The sequence below is a fragment of the Artemia sp. Qi Xiang Cuo genome, chromosome 9, assembly GCF_049724085.1.
Source record: "Artemia sp. Qi Xiang Cuo chromosome 9, ASM4972408v1, whole genome shotgun sequence".
NCBI classification, from domain to species: Eukaryota; Metazoa; Arthropoda; class Branchiopoda; order Anostraca; family Artemiidae; genus Artemia; species Artemia sp. Qi Xiang Cuo.
In genome coordinates this window covers 34,338,054-34,359,896 of record NC_142802.1, presented here as the reverse complement: position 1 = coordinate 34,359,896, position 21,843 = coordinate 34,338,054, and the positions used below count along the sequence as shown (strand labels likewise).

The following is a 21,843-nucleotide window of genomic DNA, read 5'->3' as shown; positions in this document are numbered from 1 at the left end:
GTCTTTTTTAACGACCTGGATGCACTTAAGCTATTTTGATTTAGTTTAATAGTTGCAGCAATAGCATGAGTAGCAAATCTTGTAGTGGTATGTGTTTTCCTAGGAGGTTCAGCTTAATGCCCTAAGCCTTTGTTGGGATATTGCTAACACCCCCACACCGCCCTTTCATAACCAGCATGTCCACAATGTGATGATTTAGTTCAACACTGTACTTACCGTTCCCTAAAAGATTAACTAACACCCTTAGCATTAGCAATAGTAGTGGTATGTGTTTTCCTAGGAGGTTCAGCTTAATGCCCTAAGCCTTTGTTGGGATATTGCTAACACCCCCACACCGCCCTTTCATAACCAGCATGTCCACAATGTGATGATTTAGTTCAACACTGTACTTACCGTTCCCTAAAAGATTAACTAACACCCTTAGCATTAGCAATAGTAGTAGTCATGTAGCAGAAATAGTAGTACCAGCATTAGGAATTGTATCAGTAAGAGCAGTAGTATTAGAGATAAGCAGCAATGGCATTCACACTGAGCCTTTTTGGCCTGTTGAGCATACCTTCTTTATGACCTGATAGTTTCAACTTAATGCTTTTAGTCATGTCAAAGTCTTACTATTAATAGTAAGCCAGAATATTGAATCTTATAGAGGAAAAAGAAACAAATTTAAATTATTCTTTTTTCACCAATGAAAAAGACTAGGTCAGCCAATAACGAACAGAAATTGCTTTTTCAAACATATTCCATAAAAATATTTTTCTGAGAAAAGTAAAGAGCTATATTTAACCAACTATGAGCAGGAATAAACTTGAACAGTTTTCATAGCATTACCATAAATCACCATCAATAATTAAAAAAACCCAAAAGGAACAGAAATTACTCAAAACGAGCAGAAACTAAGAGGAGTAGAGCTGATGGCCCCCGTGTGTGTTAAAGACCAGAACATATTTTGCTCTTAATTGAAAACAAAATATATTCTAAATGTCTTTTTTTAATTTTAATAAATACAACATTATTAAGACTTTCAGGAATCAATATGAATATATATATATATATATATATATATATATATATATATATATATATATATATATATATATATATATATATATATATATATATATATATATATATATATATATATATATATATATATATATTAAACTGTCAGTCCACATTTTTTTTTCAGTGATCTTGGTTATGATGGTGATTTTTTTTCGAAATTATGAGAAATAGAGAGTCAAAGCTCAAAATTAGAAAGAGAGCCACAGGTTGTTTTTGATAAAATACAAAACATGTTCTGGTCTTTGGAGGGCGTCGGGGGTGTCAATCCTACTCCTCTTAGTTTCTTCTCGTTCTGAGTTTGACTTGGTTATCTATGGTAATTGCTGCTCCTCCTTTTGGCCAGAATCTTCCAAGGATTTTCGATGCGGCAGTGTGACTGCCCACCCTGGTGCTCATTCACTTTTTAGCAGAAAGTGAGTCAGGAATACCCAAACTTCTTTTTAGGAGAACTCCATTTTAGCAGGAGGGAAGACATTTTCGAAATCAGATTCATGCCAGGATTCTAATCTATATGACAAGACATTCTCACTTTACTGGCCAAGATACAAGTCACCTCCTCTATTGTACCTTGTATACACAGATATGTTGAATCATTTTCGACCGAGGATTTTTCAGTTATCATTTAGAGAATTATCCTAATTTATTAAATGTTAATCATTTAGTGTTAAGCAAGAAACTAATTTAGCCAATGTAAATGTTCTTTCCATGCGTCCCGCTTATATCAAGACACAATATCAAAACAGGCATTTGAATGGAATGCCCGGAAAGCCAAACATTGTACTTCCAGGGGTGAACGGATATTTGCTTTCCCGGAGATAAGTGCGCAAAAATTTTGTTAGTTGACATGTTTTTCCACTTCCGAAAAAGTATTATTCAGGGCTCATCTAGAAAATGCTGATTTTTGAACATTTAATAGTAATTTAATGATCAGTTTTAACAATTTAAGTACCCATCATGAAACATATTTGTATATCAAATATCGATCCAGGCAATGATAAAGTTTAACTAATAATCAAATTATCAATAGGAATTTGGACTTTACATAAAATATATTAAAAACACATCTTTTCAAAGGATATATGGGGCCACGAAAGAGTGTAGGAGCCCTTAGCATCTATCTGGATTCTAGGGTATGCAATAGTGCTGAAACTGAATATTGTGGTACAACAACTTGAAAACATGTAGAACAGGTCAATTTTTGCCTATAAGTCTGAAATCAGCATATTAGGACATCTTTTTACAGTTTATTTTCTGAACCCCTGAAATTTAAAGTGGCTTGATCTGTCTGAATCTTGACAAGTATTGGTCCAATTTTTTCCAAAAAATGGTCAACTGGTCCACCAATTTTAAAACAGTCCCATCATCCTTTCTTCAGCGACGTTCCACCAGGACTGATAAATAAAGTGAAGTGAACTAATGCAATTCATTGAAGTGAAAGAAAAATAATTAAAAGCCCGCTCTCAGTGCTAATCCTGGTTTTTTGGTAGCTAACCTCGTAGGTCTTTATGTAACTGGCTCTGAGCTAGCGTCTACTGGTTTTTCAAAACAATTTTTATTAAATCATTTTTAATTAAATTTGTGTATAAGGCATTTAGTGAGTATAAAGCATTTTTAATTTTAGCTATAACGGTCGCATTTTATTGTAAATTTCTTTTCTTTAATATATTTATGTTTTGCTGAGGACAGCCCTGGGATATAGGGTCGAAATATTCATTGAAATATAGAATTCCACTTTCTTGCGAAAAGAAATCCTTATTGTTCTTGTTGTTGATGTTTATAATGGAAAGGTAGTGTGGTCTTCTTCGCTATTTAATTTCAGTTTCAGAGGCTCTTGACCTCTTCTACACGGTTGCGAGTCGAAGCACCCTTATATTCGGAATCAGCACCATTAGCTACCGTAAAAACAAACCTCAAACCAACTGCAGCAGATCAGTCAGTACCATCCACTGAAAGATAGAGGTCTCTGAATCATAAACAAAAATTAAACGCAAAATCACTCGGTAAAACCGAATATGAATGAGCTCATGATGGGTTCATCCGCACATGAGAGGTTTATTTGCATAAAATGCGTGATGAATGGAAAATATTAAGTTTAAGTGAATCCTATCTAAGGGTTCCTTTCTGTATTTCTTAGGGTTTGATTTGGTGATTACCAAGGAATATCGTAAGAACTTGATTGAAATACGCTAATAAAATTATCTCCAGTCTCTAAAAATTAAGGAAAGAATTACTGAGTTTGAAGCTAAGTTAGGTACAGACTGTACAAAAATCCAATTTAACCTAGAATTTTTTTTTCAACTTGTAAGTCAGGCTGAACTTTGCTGAATTTATCTCACCATAAAAGTATCTTCGCATCCAATTAAGCCGAGTGGAACACTAAAATCAAGACAAAAGTCTTCAAAGTTGATAAGAGAAATAAGATTTTTCCAAGCAGAAATTTTCCTTGAACATTTCTTTTGATACTTCACCCCGAAAAACCTTTTAAACTATTACAGGAAACTTCTACAGAGGAAGAATAAATAAAAGCAGCTAATACAACAGACAGAATTAAATGTTGAATTAATTTAATTTAAGTAATATCATGGGATCTTACGAGATTGTGAATATGCCATTGCTGTCAACCATAGAAACCTTGCCCAAGGTTGATCAGCAAAGGGCCTCTGTAGCTTTTGCTACTTCCGTAATTTCACACATACTAAAATTATCAAATAACTATGACTGTATTATATAAAAAATACGGTATTGGTGCATTTTGCGGGCATCGCTATATACTTTATCAAGGAAACCAGTCACGAAACCCGTCAAACGGGCTATTTTCAAGAAACCGCTATAGATAAATGATTGAAAAGCCGTGATTTCTCTATGACGAGTTAAACAATTGTTTTTTGGAGTTCAGGGGTGAAAAAGGTAAATAGGTTAGGTTAGGTAATAAACGTATTTAATCTATTCTATGCTTTACCCCCCCCCCCTAATGTAATGTGCAAATACATGGCCCAAATTTGTTTCTAAACTATTATATATTCATCCTATTTTATTTTGTTTCATTAGCATTAACCAAACTTGACTTCTTAGCGTAGCCCGCATAATGCACCAGTACCAAAAATACTTTTTTTTATCTATCAACAAAAGTATTTATGTGGGAATGGCAGTTTTAAGGCCCAAATTAAAAGACAGAGACTTGTAAAGAAATGCAGTAGGATATGGAAAACCTGTAGATATATTTTGGATTTGAGAAGGGACATTCGATATAGCCCCCCCTAAATAAAGGCCGAGTCCTAGGTGTTCTTGAGTTTTAAATCTCGAGTTCATCTTTCGTTACGAGAATCAGACTGTATTGGAAACATGTTTATGATATTTGACTTCAATAACCTCTATGGACTTCTACTTACCGACATAATATCCCATTCTGTGCTCAGGTAGTAATCACGCAAATCTAAACCATAATCTACACGATCGTTCTCGTCATATTCTTCTAGTTGCATGTGCTGTAAATCGACCTGAAAATGCATAATTGCTTAATTTTGTATGTAAATAACTGTCTTCTATGTATTCTAACATTTGTTTACTTTGAAGTTATAAAGAAGCATGTCAAACAGTGACACATATTGTATAGGTTTTTCATGTATTGATGTGTCTTTAGAAAATCAAACTTGTAAAACGTGTAACTTTGGTTCTCTATTTTGTCTAACATGAGTGAATTAGTGTCATCAGACCCTACCAAATGTTTATTGAAATTCAGTTGCCAATTATAATCAAATGCTATAAGCTTCCCTTGCAGATTAGGTTGGGCTGCAATCCCCGCTTCGACGATAAAAATTTAATAAGTGTTACGGTTTATGGTAAAACTGAGAAACAAGATATTTATTCCTTTAAAAAGAAAAGTTAGTTGAATTACGATTTATCTTTGTTGCATAAACTGACAACAGAAGTTGTGTATTCTGTGATGATACTAAACAAAGGTGGGACGAAGGAGAGCTCTTGTTCATGGTGGCACTGAAGTACAACATGGTGAATTAGACAATGGATAACTTGTTCCGCAAACTGCAGGTCCTTAGAAGGCTCATTTGATTAGAAATTGAAAGTTGGAAATTGAAATCCAACTTGAAATTGAAATCAAATGAACCCTTCCTAGAGGGCTCATTTGATTGGAAATTGAAAGTTGTAATTCACTTTTTAAGAGTCAAAAGTGATTGGAGGGCAGCTAGCCTACCCCCACACTCCATTTATTATTTTCCCAGAGGCACTTCATGTAGAAGTGGTCATCGTAAAAACTTCAAAGGGAGCTCATTCGATTGGAACTAAAATGTTATAGTGTCCTTTTTAACATATGAAAGTTATCGGAGGGCTACTGGCCCCCAAGCCCTTTTTCCCAAAAAATATCTGATAAAAAATTTGTGGTGGTCACCATGTTAGCAACGGTTTGAAGATAGTATAACAAAAACTCCTTGAAGACTGATAATTTTGTTAAAAATAGTTTAAAGTTCAGATGACTTAAACTCCTGTGTCTAGAGCCCCCCCCAGGGCCTGGGGAAGACGTTGTAAGTATTGCTCTGGGGGAATATATGGTTCTTTTGGAAGGTATTCTCGTATGAACTTCGGAGGGCTCATATGATTGGAAATTGAAACTTATCGTTCACTTTTTAAGAGTCAAAAGTGATCGGAGGGCAACTAACCCCCCTCTCTACGCCCTATTTTCCTCGAACCCATTCGATAAGAACATTGATAAATCCATTTTTTTAAAATAGTTCAAAGGTCAGATAACAAAAACTCCGGTGTCGACACATCCCCCCAGGGCCCGGGGGAGGCATGGTAAGCTATGTCCTGGGACCGTATGTGATTCTTATGAAAGGGATGCTCGTAAGAACTTCAGAGAGGGCTCATTTGAATGGAAATCAAAAGTTCGAGCTCACTTTTGAATAGTCAAAAGACATCCGAGGGCAGCTAGTCCCCGCCTTCTTTTTCCAAACCCATCTGATGAAAATTTTGAGATAAACATTTTGTTAAAAATAGTTCAAAGGTCGGATGAGAATAAATCCAGTGTCAATACTACCCCTCCCCCCAGGGCCCAGAGGAAGGCGTTCTAAGTTATGCCCTAAGGCCCTGTATGGTTCTTATGAAAGCGGTGCTCGTATAAACTTCATAGAGGGCTCATTTTATTGGATATTCAAAGTTCCAGTTGACTTTTTAAGAGTCAAGAGAGTTTAGAGCAACTAGGCTCCCCACCCTCCCCCACGCTTTTTTCCCAAAACCCATCCGCTACAAATTTTTTAGATATTCAGTTTTGTGGAAATTTTTCAAAAATTAGATAACAAAAACTCCCCCAAGGGCCCAGGGGATAGGCTTTGTAAGTGTTTTCCTGGGAACGTATATGGTTCTTATGAAAGGGATGCTCATATAAACTTCAGAGGGGGCTCATTTGATTGGAAATTGAAAGTTCTAGTTAAATTTTTAAGAGTCAAAAGATATCCGAGGGTAACAAGACCCCCCCCACACTTTTTTTCCCTAAGCCCATCTTATAAAATTTTTATAATAGCCATTTCATTAAAAATAGTTCAAAGGTCAGATAATAAAAATTCCTGTATCAAAGCAGCCGCCTAGGGCCTGGAGGCGGGCGTTTGGAGTAATGCTCTAGGGAAATATATAGTTCTTATGGAAGGGATGCTCCTATAAACTTCGGAGAGGGCTCGTTTGATTGGAAATTGGAAGTTCTTGTTCACCTTAAAAGAGTCAAAAGAGATCGGAGGGCAACTAGCCCCCCCTCCTCCACGCCCTAAATACATCAGATAAAAATTTTGAGATAGGCATTTTGTTAAAAGTAATCAAAGTTCTGATAACAAAAAACTCCGGTGTCGACACAGTCCCCCAGGGCCCGTGGAAAGTCGTTGTAAGTTATGCCCTGGGGGCATATACAGTTGTTATGGAAGGGATACTCGTATAAACTTCCTAGAGGGCTCATTTGATTGAAAAGTGAAAGTTGTAATTCACTTTTTAAGAGCCAAAAGTGATTGGAGGGCAGCTAGCCTCCCTCTACACTCCATTTATTTTTTTCCCAGAGGAAGGGGAAAAAAATATAAACTTCAAAGGGGGCTCATTCGATTGGAAATCGAGAGTTCTAGTGCCCTTTTTAAGAGTCAAAAGTGATCGGGGGCAATTGGCCCCCAAGCCCCTTTTCCCAAAAAACATCTGATAAAAAATTTGAGGTAGCCATTTTGTTAAAAATAGTTCAAAGATCATATAACAAAAACTCCTTTACGTATGGCCATTTCGTTAAAAATAGTTCAGAGGTCAAATGAAAAGTGGTCATAATATGCCCTGGGGCCGTATGTGGTTCTTATGAAAGGGATACTCATATAAACCTCAGAGAGGATTCATTCGAATGGGAATTAAAAGTTGTAGTTCATTTTCTGAGAGTGAAAAAAGATTGGAGGGCAACTAGCCCCTCCTGCCCTACACGTCCTTGGGTGTATCGAATGGATAAACCCATCCGATAAAAATTTGAGGTGACCATGTTGTTACAAAATAGTTCAACAATCAGATACTAAAACTCAAGGGTCGATACAACCCTCCAGGGCCCAGGCACAGGCGTTGTAAGTTATACTCTTGGGATATATATGGTTCTTATAGAAGGGATACTCGTATAAACTTCAGAGAGGGCTCACTTGATTGAAAATAGAAAGTTTTTGTTCACTTTTAAAGAGTCAAAAGAGACCAAAGCTTAGTTAGTCCCCACACGCCCTTTTCCCCCAAACCCATCCGATAAAAATTTTGAGATACCCATTTTGTTAAAAATAGTTCAAACATCAGATAATAAAAACTCCGAGGTTGACACAAACCCATTTTTTCACTTTGATATTGTTACTTTGATACCAGTTTTGATACTTTGATGAACGTTTGATTTTTTTGAAAAAATTTGATTTTGAAATAAGGAAGTTTTAAAAAACTTGAGACTTTTGCAATCGAAAACGGACAAAAATTAATTTAAAAAAAACTTTCCGAAAAATAAGTTTTTCAAGCATAAGTAAAAGCCATTTTAAACTTAAGCTCAGAAGATACAAATACCTGTTAAAATTCAAACTCAAACCACCACAAAATTACTATTAAAGAATAAATGAAACCCAAAACGAACAAAAATTAAACAAACAATCATAGCAAAAACATACAACAAGTAATAACATAAATGAATAAATAGATCTTAAAGCGATTGAATATGAAAATCAAGCTTAAAACGAAAAAAAAAATTTCCTATTGAAGTATAAACGAAGCTTAAAGCGAACAGAAATTAAATAAACAATCAATACAATTAAACATACAATAGATATTAATGTAAGTTAATAAATAAATCTTAAACCGGGTGAAACTTAAATTGAATATGCAAATCAAGCTTGAAACGAACAAAAATCTCTACAAACAAGAGTTTGGGTATGACCTACTTCTCTCAAAGTCTAAAACCAACTGCGTCATTGGCGCTTTACTGAAAACTATATGTGTCTTGAGCAGTCTTGGAAAATATAAACAACATCAAATTGAATATTTGATATATAATAATATTAATTGTTAATAGATCCATTATTTCAAGAATTTATTTCACTGTAATTGTATTTTTATTTTCAATGCTGTAAGAACTGGAAAAGAAAATATTTGTAATATATTTCGTTTTGAGTTAAGCGCCAATGACGCAGTAGACTTTTGGTTTTTATTTACAGTTAGGAAAGGAGGCAGTATCCAAACCCTTGTTTGTACTGAAACTTAATTCGTTTTTAATAACTTTAAAAAGAGCTAATAAATTAAAATGAATATCTGATATAATGCTATTAATTGCTTAAAGGTAATCAGTTCAAAATGTTACTATAGTTTTAATGTTTATTTTCAATATTAAGTATAAAAGAAAATATTTATCATAAAATTTATTTTCAATAAAGCGCCAATGACGCAGTAGATTCTAGACTTTTACAGTGAGAGAAGGAGGTCATACCCAAACTCTTGTTTGTAGAGATTTTTGTTCGTTCAAGTAAAGGCCAGGCCATACGGCTTCAATGTTTTATTATTACTATTTATTATCATTTTTTCCCAGAGACGCTTCATATGAAAGAGGTCGTCTTAGAAACTTCAAATGGGGCCCATTTGAATGGAAATCGAGAGTTCTAGTGCCCTTTTTAAGGGTGAAGTGATTGGAGGGCAACTAGCCCCCACACCCATTATTCCCCCAAGCACTTCCAATTGAAATTTTGAGATAGCCATTTTGTTCAGCGTAGTTGATTTCGAGATAGAAAATATGTTATGCCCGGGGGCCACATAAGAACGATGTTGGCACAATTATTTTTTTTCCTTTCGAGCAGGGCACTTCGTATCGAAGAAGTTGTTGTAGAAACTTCGAAAAGGGCTCATTCAATTGGAAATTGGAGTGGCTTGTGCCCATTTTAATATTCGAAAGTGATTGGAGGGCAACTAACACCCCTTTCACGCCCAACATTCCCCGAAGCACATCCAATCAAAATTTTGAGATAGCCATTTTGTTCAGCGTAGTTGATTTCCACACAGAAATTATGTTTTTCAGGAGGACACTCCCCCACAGCCTTCAGGGCAAGGGTTGTAAGTTTTGCCCTGGGGGCATATAAAGATTTTATAGAAGGCGTTGTCGTAGAAACTTCAAAAAAGGCTGATTCGATTGGAATTTCAAAGAGCTAGCGCCCTTTTTAATAGTCGAAAGTGATTGGAGGGCAACTAACCCCCCTCTCACGCCCACCTTTTCCCCAAACACTTCCCATCAAAATTTTGAGATAGCCATTTTATTCAACGTAGTTTTAAGTTCTGGAAATTAGGTCTTTGAGGATAACATCCCCCCCCCCCACAGCCCTCAGGGCAAGGGTTGTAAGTCATGCCCTGGGGGCATGTAAGGTTTTGTATAGACAGCGCTGTAGTAGAAACTTCAGAAAGGGCTCATTCGATTGGAAATTTAAATGACTAGTTCCTTTTTTAATAGTCGAAAGTGATTCTAAGGCAACTGACACCCCTTCCACGCCCACCTTTTCCCCAAATACATCAAATAGAAATTTTGATATATCCATTTTGTTAAACGTAGTTGAAAGTTCTGGAAATTATATGTTTGAGCAGGACACTCCCCACACAGTCTTCAGGGGCAAGGGTTATAAGTTATGCCCTGGGGGCATATATGGTTTTTATGGAAGGAATGCTCATAAACTTCAGAGAGGGCTCATTTGATTGAAAATTGAAAGTTCTAGTTCACTTAAACTCCAATATCTCCAAAAGATATTGGAGGGTAGCCAGTTGCCGCCCAAATCTCTTTTCCCAAATACATTCAATAAAAATTTTTAAGATAGGTATTTTTTTAAAAATAGTTCAAAGATAATATAACAAAAATTCCGGTGTCGAAAGAACCCACCAAGGCCCAGGGGCAGGCGTTGTAAGTTATGCCCTGGGGGCATATATGGGTCTGATGGAAGGGAAGCTCATATTAACTTCAAAGAGGGCTCATTTGATTGGAAATTGAAAGTTCTAGTTCACTTTTTAAGAGTCAAAAGAGATAGGCGAGCACCTATCCCTCCCGGCCTCCACGCCCTTTTTTCCTCAAACCCATCCGATAAAAACCTTGAGATAGATTTTCTTTTAAAATAGTTCAAAGACCATATAACGAAAACTCCAGGGTCGAAACAGCCTCCTAGGACCCGGGGGCAGGCGTTGTAACTTATGCCCTGGGGGAATATATGGTTCTTATTGAAGGGATGCTCGTAAAAAATTCAGAGATGGCTCATTTGACTGGAAATTGAAAGTTCTAGTTCAATTTTTCAGAGTCAAAAAGATTGGAGGGCAACTAGCCCCCCCCCAAGCTCCTTTTTCCCCAAATGCATCCAATAAAAATTTTGAGATAGCAATTAAGTTAAAAATGTCTCAAAGGTCAGATAACAAAAACTCAGGTGTCTTCACAACCCCCCAGGGCCCGGGGGCAGGTGTTGTAAGTTATGCCCTGGGGCATATATGGATCGTATGAAAGGGATACTCGTATAAAATTCAGAGAGTGTTCATTTGATTGGTAATTGAAAGTTCGAGCTCACTTTTTGATAGTAAAAATGGATCTGAGGGCAGCTAGCCCCCCCCCCCCCACGCCTTTTTTTCCAAACCCAACAGATGAAAATTTTGAGATAGACATTTTGTTAAAAGTAGTTCAAAGGTCGGAGAAGACAAAATCCGGTGTCAATACAAACCACCAGGGCCCAGGGAAAGGCGTTCTAAGTTATTCCCTAAGGGTATGTATGGTTCTTATGAAAGGGATGGTCGTATGAACTTCATAGAGGGCTCATTTGATTGGAAATTGGAAGTTCTAGCTCTCTTTTTAAGAGTCAAGAGAGTTAAGGGCAACTAGCCCCCCACGCTCTTTTTTCCCTAAATCCATCCGCTACAAATTTTGAGATAGCCTGTTTTTTGGAAATTTTAAAAAATTAGATAACAAAATTTCCCCAAGGACCCGTTGTAAGTGTTGTCCTGGGGGTGTATATGGCTCTTATGAAAGGGATGCTCATATAAACTTCAGAGGGGGCTCATTTGAATGGAAATTGAAAGTTCTAGTTCAATTTTTAAAGCCCTTCCGATAAAATTTTTATAATAGCCATTTCGTTAAAATTGTTCAAAGGTCAGATAAGAAAAATTCCTGTGTCGACGGAACACGCCAGGGCCCGGAGGCAGGCGTTATGAGTAATGCTCTAGGGGCATGTATAGTTCTTACGGAATAGATGCTCGTATAAACTTCGGAGAGGGCTCATTTGATTGGAAATTGAAAGTTCTTGTTCCTTTTTTAAGAGTCAAAGGAGATCGGAGCGCAACTAGGCCCCCTCCTCCACGCCCTAAATGCATCAGATAAAAATTTTGAGATAGGAATTTTGTTAGAAATAGTTCAAAGTTCTGATAACAAAAAACTCCGGTGTCGACACAGCCCCCCAGGGCCCAAAGGTAGGCGTTGTAAGATATCCCCTGGGGCTATATATGGTTGTTACGGAAGGGATGCTCGTATAAAATTCCTAGAGGGCTCATTTGATTGGATATTGAAGTTGTAATTCACTTTTTAATAGTCAAAAGGGATTGGAGGGCGGCTAGCCTCCCCCCACACTCCATTAATTTTTTTCCCAGAGGCAATTCATATAGAAGAGGTCGTCGTATAAACTTCAAAGGGGATCATTCGATTGGAAATCGAGAGTTCTAGTGCCCTTTTTAAGAGTCAAAAGGGATCGGAGGGCAACTGCCCCCCCCCCTTAAGCACTTTTCCCGCAAATACATCTGATAAACAATTTGAGGTAGCTATTTTGCTAAAAATAGTTCAAAGGTCATGTAACTGAAACTGCTTTACGTATGGCCATTTCGTTAAAAATAGTTCAAGGGTCAGATAAGAAAAACTCCTGTGTCGACACAACACCCCCCCCTCAGGGCCCGGGGAAGACGTTTTAAGTCTTGCTCTGGGGGCATATATGGTTCTTATGATGCTCGTATAAACTTGGAAGGGCTAATTTGATTTGAAATTGAAAGTTTTCGTTCACTTTTTTAAGAATTAGAAGAGATCGGAGGGCAACTAGCCCCCCTCTTAACGCTCTATTTTTCTCAAACCCATTCGATGAGAACTTTGAGACGCAGTAGGTTCTAGACTTTTACAGTGAGAGAAGGAGGTCATACCCAAACTCTTGTCTGTAGTGATTTTGTTCGTTCCAAGCTTGATTTGCATATTCAATTTAATTTTCACTCGTTTTAAGATTTATTTATTAATTTACATTAATATCTATTGTATGTTTGTTTGCATTGATTGTTCATTTAATTTCTGTTCGTTTTAAATTTCATTCATAGTTCAATAGTAAAATTTTTTTTTCGTTTTAAGCTTGGTTTTCATATTCAATCTAAGCATTACTCGCTTTAAGATCTATTTATTCATTTATATTATTACTTGTTGTATGTTTTTGCTATGATTATTGATTTAATTTCTGTTGGTTTTTGGTTTTCATTTAGTCGTTAATAGTAATTTCTGGTCGTTTTGAGTTTGAATTTTAAAAGGTATATGTATCTGCTGAGCTTAAGTTTAAAATTGCCCTTACTTTTCTTTGTAAACTTATTTTTCGGAATTTTTTTTTTTTTATTTATTGTTAAAAAATATCCGTCCAACACTTGGGCATTACTCAACAGAACTGAATGCTGGGAGTTTATATCTTAGGCAAGGGCGGATCCAGGATTTTTTTTCGGGTGGGGGGGGGGTTACTAATATTTGACGGTTTTTTTTGGGGGGGTGACTAATTTTGACTCAGTTTTCGACTAATTTTACTGATTTTTACCTAGGTTTTACTAATTTTCGACTTATTTTCGAGTCGGTCAAAAATTTCGGGGGGGGGGGGGGTTCAAACCGGGTACCCCCCCCCCTGGAATACGGCCTAAGATTCTTAGGCCATTGTTTTGTGTATTTTTTTATTAATTACTTTATCGAATTTTACATACCTTTACTTTAATTGCCATACTTTCTTCATTGCCTTTAGAAAAATGGTTGCAAGCTTCATTAAATAAAAAAAGTTTTTTCGACTGAAAGTAAGGAGAAACATTAAAACTTAACAAGAACAGAAATTATTACGTATATGAGGGGGGTTACCCCCTCCTCAATACCTCACTCTTCACACTACAGTTTTTTGGCACTTAAAAAAAAAGTTACTTATTGATCTAATAAAACGACCCTCGTATTTCAGGAGTTGTTTTTAAAGAATTAACACAGAATCTAAACTTTAGCGTAAAGAAAAAGGGGTTGAGGATGGGGCAACCCCCCTTATATACGTAATAATTTCTGTTAGTTTTAAGTTTTAATGTTGCTCCTTACTTTCTGTTAAACAAACTTGTTTTTTTATTTAATTTCTGATCGTTTTTCTTAATAACGCGAGGATAACTGGCTCCAACTCCACAAAAAATTCCCCCTCCGCACAGAAATATCCTCTGGGCAATTTAATCCAGGCGAAAATTTAACCCGGACAATTACCCCTAACTATAAACAAAAAATCGCGAAGAAAGGAAACGAGGACAATTAACAGCCAGTGAAAATATTTTTTTTATTTTTTTTTTAACGTCGTTTTTTTTGTTCTTTTAAAATGTGAACCAAAGACTGAAAACCAAACCTATACCAAAATTTCCTTTAGGATTGTGTAACTAGGTTTTGGCGGAAACTAAGAGAATTGGGAAGAATTCTCTTTACTCTACACCGCTGTAAAAATTCTTGTTGATTAATAACGTTGGCGTGTTTTTTAGACAAATCAATATAATTAAGAAAAGACTTGGTCAAAAGCTCCCCGTAAGCTCGTCGTAAATAATTTCTGAGACCACACTGACTCATCATGATCAACAAAAAATCGCGAAGAAAGGAAAAAAGGACAATTAACAGCCAGTGAAAATATTTTTTTTATTTTTTTTTTAACGTCGTGTTTTTCGGTCTTTTAAAATGTGAACCAAAGACTGAAAACCAACCCTATCCCTAAATTGCCTTTCGGATTGTGTACCTAGGTTTAGGCGGAAACGAAGAGAATTCAGAAGAATTCTCTTTACTCTACAACGCTGTAAAAATTCTTGTTGAATAATAAGGTTTGCGTGTTTTTTAGACAAATCAAAATAATTAAGAACAGACCTGGTCAAAAGCTCCCTGTATGGTACTCGTAAATAATTTCTGAGACCACACTGGCTCATCATGATAAACAAAAAATCGCTACGAAATTAAATGAGGACAATTAACAGCCAGTGGCTGTTAATTGTCCTCGTTTCCTTTCTTCGCGATTTTTTGTTTATCATGATTAGCCAGTGTGGTCTCAGAAATTATTTATTACCCCTAACGTCTCCACCCCTAAAATTGAATCTGTAAAGAAAATGCAAGACATAAAGAAATTTCTTATAGAAATTCTGGCAAATTCACCAAGTATAAAATTTCTCCTGAAAAGTTCACCCCCTGGAAGATTCCCTCTCCATGAAAAATTCTCTCTGTGTAAAATCCTCCCAGCAGAAAATTCTTCCTACCCTCCCCACCCGAAAAATGTATGCATATTCCCAATAACAAATAAAACATTGCGTAAATTTTATAGCTTCAAAACCTTTCTCCAGGGGCTCTAGGGGGTTATTTTGTCTCTAAAGATACAGTAATCGGGTCTTTCGCCTATACTGAAGAAAACTGCTATTTTAAAATTTTCATCGAACGATTTTGGGGAAAAGATGGAATGGGTCGAGGCCTGGTTGCCCTCCAATTTTTTTGGTCACTTAAAAGGGCACTAGAACCTTTAATTTCCAACAGAGTGAGCCCTCTTTCGACGGTCTAGGCCCGCTTGGTCGATACGATCACCCCTGGAAAAACAAACAAACTAACAAACAAACACGCATCCGTGATCTTTCTTCTGGCACAAATTACAAAATTCCACATTTTTGCAGATATGAGCTTGAAACATCTTCATTAAGGTTCTTTTATACTCTGAATCTGATGGTGTAATTTTCATTGAAATTATATGACTTCGATGGGGATTTTCCCCCTTTTTTAGAAAATCAGAAAAAATTTCTCAGGCTCGTAGCTTTTGATGGGTAAAACTAAACTTAATGAACCTTATATATTTGGTATCAGCATAATAAGCCGATTCTTTTGATATATCAGTTGATATCAAAATTTAATTTTTTAGAGTTTCGGTTACTATTGAGCTGTACTCACAGTTCATTACCACGAACTATTCGATAACCTGTCAAAATCCAAACAGAGATCATTGAAATATTGATCGTTTTTCTGCGTTACCAAAAATACTGCATTCATAAAGCTTTACAGTTTCATGAAATGTAATTAAACAAATATAAAATGGTTTTCAACTAAATTAAGGAGAAAGTTCAAAACTTTAAATAAATATATATTACTCTGTATATAAGGGGGACTGCCCCCTTTTCAACACATTGCTCATTAAGCAAAAGTGTTTTTACTGCTTTGAAAAATCTTATCTTTCCGATTGAAAAAAGAAAATAACACCATTTAAAATTGCTGAAAACTAAGTTCCTTGCAGTATTTGAGTAGAGGAGGGGGTACCAGCGCCACGACTCACCCCTGCTGCCACCTACAACTTTTTTGCACACCAAATAAGGGCATAGCCTCCCTAGGGAGAAAGATTGCGTAATCGGTCAATGACCTCTTTTTCCAAGGTCGATTTATTTGATGTTTCTATGCGTAATAACTCCGGGGCGAAGGTTGCACATGCGCATTGAATTCTAACGGGAACAATGTTATTGATCTAGGACTCGAGGGGGAAGTGAATTTCCGAGAAATTGATTGCGTAATCGTTCGTGAATGTCATGGTGTCCAGAAATAGTATTTGTTGTTGATGCTCTCGAGTCAAATGTTATGACTTTCCCGGAAACAGTTAGATCACGTGTTTCCTTCTCAGCCAATCAGCGAGTCGGATACATCCTCCTTCTCAGCCAATCAGAGGCCTGCTTACATATGATTTCCCCGTTACATAACAATTCACCCTTGAGATTTTGTATATAGCGGACATGCAATGTGATTAAATTATCAGAAAGTATTGTGACACACTGGATAGAACACATGAAATTATTGATGAACTTGAAGCCTTGGCAACTTCAATTTACCATGTAAGTTCTGTTTTCATTATTTTTATTTTCAAAATAAAATTGTTTTCCGTGGTCACCCTCTACTATATTCGGGTAAACCCCCCCCCCACATACAATACAAACATCACTTTACTCACTAGGAAAACATAAAATATATTCTTTTACCCTCAAAACCTAACCCCATCCCCCTTTGTTTTACAACCAAAATTCTCGCAAAAAGAAATAATTATCCCTCCTTCTATATTTCCAGCTAAAGTGTCTACTGACTTCCGTCACTGTTGTTATTAACCCGCTCTGTTTTGACACAGGACTCCAATGTGAGGCCTATAATTAGCTATCACCCTTTCCGGCTTACAAACACGGTCAATGGAACTATTCTTCCGTCAAATTAAAACGATTTTAGGCAATAATTAAGCTAGGCCTATGCAACCTGTATAGAAGTAGAGAAACAAGTTATTTTCGAATTAGGGTCTAACACTATCCCCCTCCCTCCCCCATTGTCTTACAACCCCAAATTCTCGCAAAAAGAAATACCATTTTGATAAATTCCTTCCCTCTATATTTCCAGCTAAATCCCCCCCCCGCCTCCCACACTAATACAAACACCACGAAGCTATATTTATATTAGTTATAAGAATATAAAATATGCTCTGTTTAACCATCTAAACCCCCCACACCGTACGACTTTAATTATTGCAATAGAAATAATACTCTTTTTATCGATATAATTCTTGCTTTCTCTATTTCTATCTAAAGTGACAACCCTTAGCTATTAATAAACCGTTTCTATTTAAGCCTCCGCTAGCTTGACTTAAACATTTCCGCTATGATTTAAACAGGTGATAATTACTGTCACCCTTTTAAAAGTACATCCGGCCTCATAATCCTTACGTTAGCAGCTTAACCAAAAGGTCTCACAGAAAAAAGGATAATTTTGATCAAATTAACATCATAGCTTCTTCATAGCAAATTTGACTTTTGCTTTACTGAAAAGGGCCCGGGATTTTTAAGAAAAAGAATAAATAACTTTATTATGCGTAAATTGAATAGCATTTGATTCCTGAGTTTAGTATATTTCTCGTAAATTTTAACTTTTGCTTTACTTAAAATGGGGGGAGGGGCTTCTTTGAGACAAATGTTTTCTAGACAAAATTATGGCTAGGTTAGGGGAGTACTAATTTTTATTTTGTGAAAAAGGGGAAAATTATTTAGATACTAATTTTTTCTCTTCTTTTTAAGGCCAATTATGAAGAATGTGTGCCCCCTCCTTCCAAGAAAGCCAGAGATGACGAGGCAGCCCCATCAGTGCCAGCCCCAATGCAGCCTGGGTTTAAGTTAAAGAGAGAGTGGGTGGCTTCATATAATATGGTGAACCCTGCCGAAGCTATGCAAGATCGTGAAATAGCCGGCCCAGTCGCGCAAGAACATAGCGACGCCGCCCCGTCCACCCTCCAACACGCACTACCCGGGCCATCTGGCACCCAAGTGCAGCCGGGATATAAAAATGTAAGCATTTTTTCTTACCTTTCTATTTCTTCCAATTTTTAGTCCTTTTCAATCCCAATATAAACTTATCTCTGTGAGATATTAACCCCATATTACATATCTAAATATAATTTTTTGCATAGAAACCACTCTTTTCTAATCTTTGCTATCGCTTCGATATCTCATAAGCGAATATTTTTAGGTAATTTCTATTAATAATCACTGCCTTTGAAACTCAAAATGCTATTTTTTCTAATCTTTGATATTTTCTATGCATTCACCCCTATCTCTTCGCCGCTATCACATAAGCGAATTTTTTTCATGGGTAATTTCAATTAATGCTCACCATTTGAAACTCAAAATCCCCTATTTTTCACAATTGAATATCACAAAGTTTCAAGAGAAGGAACTGAGAGAGAGATTATTCACATTTATCTATTTGTCACATATGGATCCCGTAATTTGCGCAAGGATATTTTAAAATAGCCTTCAATCTTACAACCCTTGCCAATATTTTAGTGATGGGGAAACATTGTTGACGATATACTGATTTAACGGTTTACAGCATTTAATTGTACTGTTTTCTCGTCTGAAGTTCAGGCTTTCCATTTCAACCACTCGCGCGGTGACCTACAATAAGGGTCACGGAGCCCGGAATGCACCGGTGGGTCCGGGAAGTGCTGTGGGGGCAAGGTTAGGGACGCGCTGGGGGGAAGCACCAAGGGTCAGGGAATTGCCACAGGGATGTGCCACGAGTCAGGGGAGCGTTGGGGGGACGCGCCGAAAAAAAAAAATTTTTTTTAACACTGAAAATAAAAGATTACGGTGGCGCCTTATATGTCATATCTTAGATTATCTTCAGTAGAATTAAACAAATGCTCTTAAAATATAATAATACAAATTTTAACTGTCGGGGTGATTTGAAAACTTTGAAAATAAGCTATTTTTTCATCTATATATTGGACGAGTACTGGTCCCTTATTTGCCGTCCAGTGAAGAAGGAGACGAAGATGAGGCACACGTGGAGTCCCCCAACAATTCAACATGGGACGATAGCATTGAAGTACCTTTTAATATTGATGAGTTTTTTGCTGATTTTTTTAAAGTATATAGTAGCACAGTTGAGCTGGTAGACTTGAGCCCGAATACTTTAAAAATTTTAAATTATTTTACAGGTAACCCTCCAACCTCTAATACCCTATCGACTCCACTTCGAACAACTGAAGTGGAGCCTTCGCCAGATATTGTTGAACAACTGGGAGAAGGGGGTATATACACGCGGGGAAGGAGGGAACAACTCTCCCAGACTTTCAGCTGTCCAACAGAATTTTAAATAATATAGTTGTTTTCACTGCAACGTTTGGTGATCCCTTTAATTCGCTTTTGTTTGGTAATTTTGTTTATGACCCTGTAGAAATTGTTTACAACTATGTAGACAAAATTCGTGCACTACTGGAGAACCAAATTCAGTTGTGGGGAGGTAGGGATTCAATTAAGGTTTCCATTGTTTTAAAGGTTTTTTATTTGAATGAGGGAAAAAGTGAGGTTTACTATCATTATGTACATTCCGAGATGCGTTTGGTTTATTCAAATTTAGAAAATTTTGAGGGAGCTTTAATAGATTGGGTGGATCAAATTATAACGCATCTCGAGAACTTTAATGAAAACAGTAGTGGCTCTCTAGTTCTTTTTGTTGAAAATTTAAGCGTAAATATATGTAAATTTAAGAAAGATTTTATTTTAAGAAGGGGGACAGGTGGGTATGAAAGGGATACAGTTTTAAAATATAATCCAGATCTAGTAGGTTGTCGTGGTGTCCAGCGGATTTGTTTTGAAACAGATCAAAAGTATTTCCGATATACTTTCCTCATATCAGCCTTTCAGCCTCTAGCAGATGACTCTACCAAGAAGAATTTAGATCACTGGACTGTACATGGGAAGGAGGGGTCCGTTTTCCCAGTTGTAGATTTTTCTTGGTTAGAAGGGAAATACCCAGGAACGCTTAAAGCTATTGATATTTTTGAAAGGCCTACGGCCCATTTAAATATTGGCGTTACTGTGGTACAGTCTTACACTGAATTTGACGATGGTGCTCGTTCTAACAAGATGGGGATGGTCTTTCCCATAAGGAGCCCGTCAGTTGTGTTGGTTAAACGCTGGGGTTGGTTGTTATACACGCCACAGAGTCAACAAAATACAATAGAGCATTTTAATCCGATCAATGACATTAGTAGTGTTCTGGGGGTGGTAGGGATCTAGGGGAACGTTTCTACTGTCCAACATGCTTGTCACAATTCCGTAGTGATATGAAACTACAGGATCATATGAGGCAGTGTAGCCGGTACGGCTACCAAACAGTGGAAACGGTTTCAGGGGATAGGGCCATTCTACGATTCAAAAATTTCCAGAACACCCTTCTCCAGTGCAACAAAATATCTTTGGATTGTGAAGCTAAGCTGGTGGAGGTGAATGACCCCCAATTTCCAAACCGAGTTAAAGAACATCAGGCTATTGCAGTGTCCTACGCCCACACGGCAAAGAGTAGTGGGACAGTGGGCCCCAAGGATGGTTCTTTGAAGTTGATGGTCACATTCCGCTGGCGCTTCACGACTCAGTCAAAGATTTTGTCTTTCCCTGTATCAATCGGCCCGTGAGCAGGGACTCTCTGAGCCCCTACAATCGTTCATTGGTTGAGGATATGGGGATGCACTGGACTCCCTCTAAACAAAAACTGATTGCTGATTTGGACCCTAAAGAGAATATCGTTGTTCACTATATGCTTTTGCACTTGATGGTGAGCAACAGTTTCAATATCACTAAAATACACCGGGTCATACAGTTCAATCAGCGACCCTACTTGAAAATGTTTTTCGACACCTTTGTCAATAAACGCTCTAGAGCAAATTCAAAGGTGGAGAAGGACATGTACAAGCTCATTCTAAATTCAGCGTTTGGCAAAATGTGTGAAAGCGTTCGTAATAGATCTAGCTGTGATGTCGTGACTGACCCTCGAGAGTGTGCACGAATTATTGCCGACCCCAATTTTACATCGTTCACGAGCATAGAGGCCGACATGGTTCTTCTACACAGGCGAAAGCGAAATGTAGTACTGAACAAGAATATAGCAGGAGGCAGTTCAGTACTGGAAATTTCCAAAAAGCTCATGTCGTCGTTCTTTTAAAATTTGTGCGAGGTGAAATTGCCACGAGAGGAGGAGGTTCAAGTTTACTAAGTTGATAAAGATTCTCTCCTGCTAAAGGCAAATGCGACTGAAGATTAATTGGGTGATTTAGAAAAGGGGGTGTACATCAGCTCGCGGATGGATTACACCAACTAGAATCCATCACTCTACCCCAAGTTGGTGAAACGTCAAGCCCCCAACCAACTATTAAAATTAAAATCAGAGACGGGGAGTAATTTGATATCCAGGGGGTGTTCCCGGGCCCCAAAGTCTATGGCGTGGAAACTCATAGTGGGGAAGAAAAGAAGGCGTGTAAAGGGGTGCCTACACATTTTGTAAAGAGCAATTTCAACATGAGCGTGTACAGAGAGTGTGTAGAAAGTAGCCTAGTGCCGAGAGCACAAGTGCTTGCAATTCGCTCTCTACAGTATAGAAATTATACTGTTAGAGTAGAAAAGAATGCAATCTCATGTATATCCGACAAAGTTTATGTGCTCGAGAAT

General features: G+C 37.1%; 1 protein-coding gene across 1 annotated transcript in view; it reads right to left on the bottom strand.

Moving 5' to 3' along the window:
* Window positions 1-21,843, bottom strand: part of LOC148948592 (acetylcholine receptor subunit alpha-like 1) — a 202,996-nt gene that overhangs the window by 93,209 nt on the left and 87,944 nt on the right. Inside the window, exon 6 of the mRNA XM_089094483.1 lies at window positions 4,452-4,559. Within this exon, the coding sequence (XP_088950609.1) occupies window positions 4,452-4,559 (108 nt within the window). The remainder of the gene's footprint in view (window positions 1-4,451; window positions 4,560-21,843) is intronic.